At 38.5% G+C, this 7,514-nt stretch overlaps 1 protein-coding gene across 1 annotated transcript in view; it reads right to left on the reverse strand.

The window, feature by feature from the left end:
• Positions 1–5,966, reverse strand: part of DERA (deoxyribose-phosphate aldolase (putative)) — a gene marked incomplete at its 5' end in the record, with an annotated part of 44,403 nt that extends 38,437 nt beyond the window's left edge. Inside the window, 5 exon segments of the mRNA XM_010131920.1 lie at positions 197–292; positions 2,013–2,160; positions 5,081–5,224; positions 5,226–5,303; positions 5,852–5,966. Coding sequence (XP_010130222.1) covers positions 197–292; positions 2,013–2,160; positions 5,081–5,224; positions 5,226–5,303; positions 5,852–5,966 — 581 coding nt within the window.
• Between the last annotated feature and the right edge of the window lie 1,548 nt (positions 5,967–7,514).

Raw genomic sequence — 7,514 nt, forward strand, 5'->3', positions numbered from 1 at the left:
GCATTCCTGATAAGCTTAAAGTTGAAAGAAAACAGAAAATTTATACCGGGAGCAAACCCTTCCCTCCATTCCCTTCCTTCCACCTGTTACCTTTTGCCCTTACTCTCTGAAACAAAAGCAAGTCCAAACTTTTGGATTTTTCTACGTATTTTATAGCATCAAAATATTTAATTGGATATTTTTGAATAAAGATTACCTGAAGCTACCGGTATGTTACAACCAGCAGCCTTTAGGGCATTAACAGCATCCGTGACTCTTGCGGGATATACACAAACCGCTCCGACAGTAATACCTGCAAAAGCCACAGTTCACATTTTCATATTTAGATTTCCACCTTCTTGACTGCTATCCATATTATAAGTACATGGGCATTGTTCTCACCTTCCACTTCTGCATTGTCACAAAGATCTTAAGCACCTACACTAGAGATGTCTGTTATCCCTAGTGCTCAAACAGTTGAGGTAATTCTCCATATTGCTACCTCCCTCACGTTCCCTCACCTCACCCTGGGAACAAGTTTGCATTAGAATCAGTTAAAAAGGCAAGGTTTTTATCAACAGACTCACTGTGTAATGCCAACAGGTCCAGTTAAGACATGCTTAGTCAGCAAATTACTGCGAGAGAAACCACACTGCCAAGTTCTGTCCATCCTTGTTGAGGCAGATTAAGCCCAGCAGCAACTGAGCAGTCTTTATGTTCATGCAGTCCTACTGCATCTCTAGTTAAAATACTATTCTCTTGAAGTCTCAGATAATTGACCTCATTTAATACCTCAACTGTCTGAAGAGCCCATAAATTCAAGTTTTGAAAAAAGACTCATCTTTCATATTTTAGGTGTATGGCTTAAAAACAGAGGCCTGATTCCCCTTCAGTTCTACATCATATGACTTCAACCAGTGGACTAATGTCCACGTAAAACTGAAATATTTCAATAGTAAAAGCATGCCCCAAATGTCACTGGGATTTTATTTTTGTTAGATCATCATAAGGCCAACATAACAGGACAAAAGTCAAATGGTATTCACTGACACATCAGTGACTACATCTGGAAAAATTTAGAAACACTGCTGAGATATAAAGGATTTTTATTGATAGTTATATTGACAGTCTCAATCTGTTTGAACTTTTATTTTGTTCAGTCTTGGGTGTAACATTGGGACTTCAGATGGAGCCTAGTTGAATAACGTCAATGAAGGTTTTAGCCCTAGTTCTTAAGGGCTGTCTTCTGCCCCATCAACCCTGTTGACTTAGCGGGGAAGCTTAGCTGGGAACCCTGTGTTTATGTATGTGATACACACATAACGGCATACATTCACTGCGGGACTGATTCCTTAAAGTAGACTGGGCTGCAAAGATGTGTCCTATCTTAACTACTGAAACAAGTGGGTAACAGATAATGTTTTCTGAAGGAAAAATAACATGCTTAGGATTGTAGAATGCATCTTTCTGACAGGCAAAGTGGAAAGCTCAGTAGTTACATACGGAAACAGCAGCTAAGCATAAAATGCAGAGGAGTCACATGAACACTTCCTGCTTCTCCAATTTACTAAGTACATCAGCAGATTAACAAAATACTCAATTAGTTTCACCTTAGTGCACTGTTATTAAAAGATATACACTGAGGTTACACGCTTGCGGCTTCCACAACAGATTTACTCATTAGGTATTATAACTTAACAGTATCGCCCTGAGCCCACACTGCACCATGGTTGCCAAACTGAGAATGGTTTTTCTTCTCCTTGTATTCTTGCAGATTTTTACTGAGAATGGTTTTTTTTATTCTTGTATTCTCGTGGATATTTTGCAGTTAGAACTTAAGACAGTTGCTTTGAATACAGCTGTATAGGACTTCTTTTGTTCTCTTGGGACTATTGGTTCTGCAGCGCTGCCTACCATAACTGGTTCCATTACCAGAAGAAGAGGCTATTTTTACACCTTTCTGAAAACAGAAAAAATTATGAGGAAACATAGACCCTTTCTCTACAGAATACATACAACAAAAACTATCATACCTTTATCATGCATGTCCAAGGCTTTCAGCAGATCCTCTCTGATGGGATGCTTTGCTTTAAAACACAGTCTGTAAACATTTGAAGGAGTATCATCACCTGAAAGAGTGGTAAGGTCTATGCAGGTGACAGCTTTCAGCAGCCAAGCAGCCTACAAAGGGAGTGAAGCAAAGAATACAGTAGTTCAGTTTATGCTTCCGAAGCCAAACTGACTTAGAAGATGCAGGAATTGGACGCCTGGCTCTCACTCTAAGAATGAAGAAAAGTATGAGATATAACATGGAGGATACACAAAGAATGGTTTATGACAGACAGGGTCGGCAGATAGTTGTTCATGGCCTGATCAGTATATCTAAGGGTACAGAAAGGATATGGAATCAAAAGTCTTATCTCTCAGAATCAAAGGATCAAATTTCAATTTTTCTTGCAAAAGCTAACTACCAAATGGGATTCTGCAAGAATCAGACAAACGCTTTTACCTGGACAAAAAGCATCTTGTAAAAAATCTTTTAATTCTCTAAGACAAAGATAAAAACATCACCTATGTGAGGAACCTCATTATAACATGCTCCATTCTATACATTCTATCTTTAAGGCTTGTATGCAGAAGAAATTTTACACATGCTTCAAGAGGAGCACAGGTTTGCAATTGCCAGTAACCAGATGAGTCATCACATCAGCAACTGGCACACCTGCACGTTTGCATGCTTCTCCTGCTGTGAGAATGAAACATTGAATCAGTGCAGGGTAAGAAACCAGACTTCTTAAAGCTTAGGGTGTAGACTCCAGATGTTTCCACTTTCTTTTGTGTAAATCAGGAATAAAAAATGACCTGTAATTATTCGGTTCAAAAAAAAAAAAACCCAATAGCAAGAGCTAAGTGACAAAGTTAAAGAACTCTTTAGGAGAAAATGCTACAGAATTTTAAAAGACTTATTAATCGGAGAATGGAATAGAAACACAACTAAAAATTTTTAGATCTTTTTAAATGAAACAAAATTGAGCTTAAGACCTGATTTTGAAATACTTGTTGAAGATGTTCCAACAAATTCTCATTGATAGTGATGGCTTCACTAAAAGCTGACATCTCTTAGTGGGCACTTGTTCAACAAGGGGACAGTTTACAATGGCAAAGTCCATAAAGTCCCTCTCTGACTGCTCTGTGACATGTTTTTGTCTCATTTCTTACGACATGAATCGGGGAGACTTTTTTTTCATTTTTTTAAAAAGTGTTTTTGAAATGTGTGTTTTGGGAAATGGCCTTCAAAATTTGAATCTGTGGTGCTACTTACATTCAAATATATATAGGTTCAAAATCAATTCTGTGAAATAAACAGCACATGACTATCCTGCAATGACAGTGTTCAAACACCGGAGAGATGCTTCCAGCGTTCTTCAAAGTAAAACCTTATTCTAGAAGCTCAGTACCAGTGTTACTACACAGGAGAGCAGAGAAGGGATGGTAGTAATTAAACATTTGTCCTACAACCATGTTGACGGAGTGACACTAAATCCCTTTCTTCCCAACGATTCTTTGTAATCAAATCCTGTGGTTCTCTGTGTCTTAGTTCTTTATAGAGTAATTTCAGACAAATCAGAAGACTTACTTCTCATACGACCTCAACATCTGAAGATAGCCAAGGTTATGGAATACCCTGTGGATTTTCTCACTAGCACTGTTTCCCAACCCAGAGCCACTGGACTCCTAAACTTGGTACCAAGTGACTTTTTATGCATAAGAAACTCTTGAGAAATGCTGAGGCGGTCTCTAGCTGTCCTCAGTTTATGCCCGTTTTTTATTTAATCACAACATTCAAAGCACAAACTTTTCCATCACCTTCCAGTGGGATCTCACAGCTACGTGAAATTATCCGCACACTACCCTGTGCAAGATCTCTGCTCATTATGAATGCAGCTTCAGTCACCCCAGAATGGCATGCCTGACATGCTAAGCTCAGGATGCCAACTATTTTGAACAGCCTTTTTAAGAATTAAATATATAATTAAATGATTCTTGCTTTATTCTATTCCATTGCACTATTAAGACTGATCCTTCATTGTCTTCTTCCTCCTGCCTCCAGGTTTTCAGTTACTGTTGCAAGTAAATGACTTGTTTATCATGCAGAGGGGAGGAATCACACACATTTGCTTGCAGAACAGCTGTTTGGTGAATGAAGAATCAATTTGTCCTTTGGACATCGGTTACAGCCCCATGGCTGGGAGCTCACTGGGAGCTCCAGGATTGCTGCATGGCATTTCTCAGACCTTGCTCTTGGCTGAACACTGCCAAAGTACTCGTGGCATCCTGCAGCCAGCTCTGCTTGCTGTTCCCCTCTCAGCACTTCCCATCCTAAACATGTGTGTTCAATGAACACAAGTCAGCCTTGAAGAAAAGTCGATTTGCACCACTGGCTTTAGTGATGGCTTATGTGAAGCTATTTTATACTAAGATGGACAATAACCAATCATTTACCTCATGTCAGCATCTGAGAAGTCAGTCCTCTTAACATCTTAACATTAGTAGGCTCTTTTTTTGTTTCTTCTCCTCCCTGTTCCCCCTTCCCCCCATCTCCTTCTCCCCCACAAGTGCCACAGCCAGTCAGGATTTTTGAGTTTCCGGTAAGACCTAGTTAAGCAAATAAATCACACATGTTGGGGATGCTTAAGTAAAGAAAAATCATCCAGGTAGGTCAAACTTGACAGGGACCATGATCATATCTTATAGCTTTAAATTAAAAAAATAAGAAGGCAGCATGCAGAGAAGTCTGTCTGGGAAACAGAATAAATGTGATAGGATAGTAACGTACAATTTAATCCGCTCATGAATAAAGATGACTTAAATTCATTTGCGGTTTTGCCACTCATGAGTTATAGGGTTTTTAACTTGTTTGGATAAATGCGTCACCTTATTCCATCCCATCATCATCAAATAAAAATTATTAAAATGAGACATGGACAAGCACATCTTTTAAGTTTACATGTATCTTGAAAAAAATTCAATATTGCAGCCTGGAGAGGGAGAGTGACTGCTTTAAAAATACAGGAACAGAATGCATAAAAAGAGCACTTACTTGCCATTTACCTTTCACAGTTTTCCATTTTTTAATTTGTTCTGCATGCCTCTCAACTGCAGGTCGATTCACATGCACTTTTGAGATCCAGCCAAGTTCTGAGGTGGGAGAAGAAAATAAATGCTGATCTATTTCTGTATTTTTTTAATATATAGCGTGGAACTTCAGAATAAAGTTGTAGCTTGTTTTGGAACCTTAGAAGAGCATGTTGTGCTTTCGCATCCTTTTAAAAGGGCTTGCATATTTATCACCAGTCCCAAACGCCATAATAGCATTAACTTCTGCCAGGGTATGATCTGTGAACTGCTGTTTCACACAGCGTGTTCTGTTTGCCATTACAACTGAATTAACTTATTGCTGATGAGAGACACTATGTTGCTAGTCCTGGACTATGGAGTTTGTTATAAACATAGCATATAAAAAACCCTACAAAACAGCCTTCTGCCATTGCTTACTGATGTACTTCTTGATTCCAGAATATGGTAACATTTGTTCATTCCTCTGCTTGTCTGCTGGCACCCAAGATGCACCAGCATTTTTTATGTGCATGAACCTTTGTTTACAGTTCCTGTACCCCACAGGGTCACCAAAACCTCTGGACAGACCCTTGCATAACAAAGCATTTGAATTGCTATTCTCTAGATCTAATTTTACTGAATTTGCTACTAGGGTTTGACTAACAGCAAGTTTTCAAGAGCACGGAATTCGTGGGCAGCTTAATTGCCTGGAAGCTGCTGAGATGCATGCCTGCTTGAGAAGTGCTCACCTTGCCAAGCACGCCAGAGGACTCAGGGCAACATCGTCCACCTGTGAATTCTTCTGCAGATGCCTACTGCAGACAGCCTGGCTCACAGTTTCAATGAGTTTCAGTATCCGTAAACAATAACTAGACACAAAGAGAAGCAGATGCTCAACAGGCCCAAAGAGAAGAGATGCTCACCGTTTGCTAAAATAATGAAACTGTCTAAAAATATAAGCACCAAAAATTGGACACCACTTTACAGAGGGTAACTGACCAAAAGGAGAACTGAGGGTTTGGGCTCTTTAATCTTGAAACTTTTGCTTAGTATAATAAACCAAAAGCGTAATTTTGAAAGCTAATAAACACAAACTGTTCACAGAAGTACACAGGAAAAAGAAATCAGAGTATCTTTAAAATCTCTCATATCCTAAAACATAAATAATTCTTCTAAACGCTAATCATATAAGCAATCCATGAAAATAGTCTGAAAATAACATCAATAATCATTAGCCACCAATCATCAGCAAATCACCACCATCAATCATCAAACATCATCATCAGTTAAGGTCAATATATGGACATGGGCTGAGGTACTAAGAGATAATAATCCTTAAATTTATTAAAAGCACCTCATCTCTAAGAGTATTCTTCAAAACTGTACTAAACATGCATTTCCCTAGACCACATTGATTAAAAAATGTTTAAAACTTTTTTAAAAAAAGCCAAAAATCACTTATTTTGTGCAGAAATCTTATCCTCAATTTTTTTATTCCTACTTTATAGTTTCAATAGCCAAAAACAGTGCAGATCTAATATACTAGCTAAAGTATGTGTAAATGCAAGCTTGTTTGCCTAATTAGACCTATAAAAAGCTCTGGAGATACCAGTTTAGGGTAAAGATGACTCAGTGGAACCACAGGACAAAGGAATGAAATACAGCTGACAAAATCTTGTTCTGAGCACAGTAAGCAACCCTGTACTACGTTCCAATAACCACATACAAGTAATTAAATAACCAGTATCTTCAAGGTTAAAATGTTGGCCAAAGCAGAAAAAGGAAGGAATTTCAAAGGAATCCCAAGGAATTTAAGGATCTATTTAAGAAATTAGCATCAGTCTCAATGTGTGGAAACAAAGAAAAGGAGCTTTGCAAAGCTGCAAACCAGTTGAACAGCAAACCCTCATTACTTCTCTCCACTTCCAAAGCCACAGGCTTATCCATTCTGCCCCAAAAGCAAGAAGCTCAACTGACATGTAGGTGAGAAAACCTACTGCTACAAAACCTATGGCTAGAAATTTCCTTCTTTTTGAATATCAGTAAATGCAAACCATACAAACACAGAGAGCTGAAAAAACAAGCTAGAGAAAACACTACATCCTCTGAAGCTGCTTTAAGGGTGAGGCTTCTACATTATCAGCAGAGACCATACATCATTTCCCATGGGGCCACTATAGGCACTATTTGGCAAAGTCCATGGAGGAGGAAAATACAAATAAATTAATAAACACATGAAGGAAACACAAGCTCTGTGTTATGATTCTCCTACTATGTGCCAAGTGCTCAGGTAGAATCATTTAATCATAATCAAAGATACCAAGGTAACTTTTGAACACTACTGGGTGGATGGTGACCTTTCAGCACCTGTGGAAAATGTAATAAAAATCAAAGAAAGCAGTTTAGATTAAGAACTT

Source organism: Buceros rhinoceros, unplaced genomic scaffold (assembly GCF_000710305.1).
Source record: "Buceros rhinoceros silvestris isolate BGI_N320 unplaced genomic scaffold, ASM71030v1 scaffold6772, whole genome shotgun sequence".
Lineage (NCBI taxonomy): Eukaryota > Metazoa > Chordata > Aves > Bucerotiformes > Bucerotidae > Buceros > Buceros rhinoceros.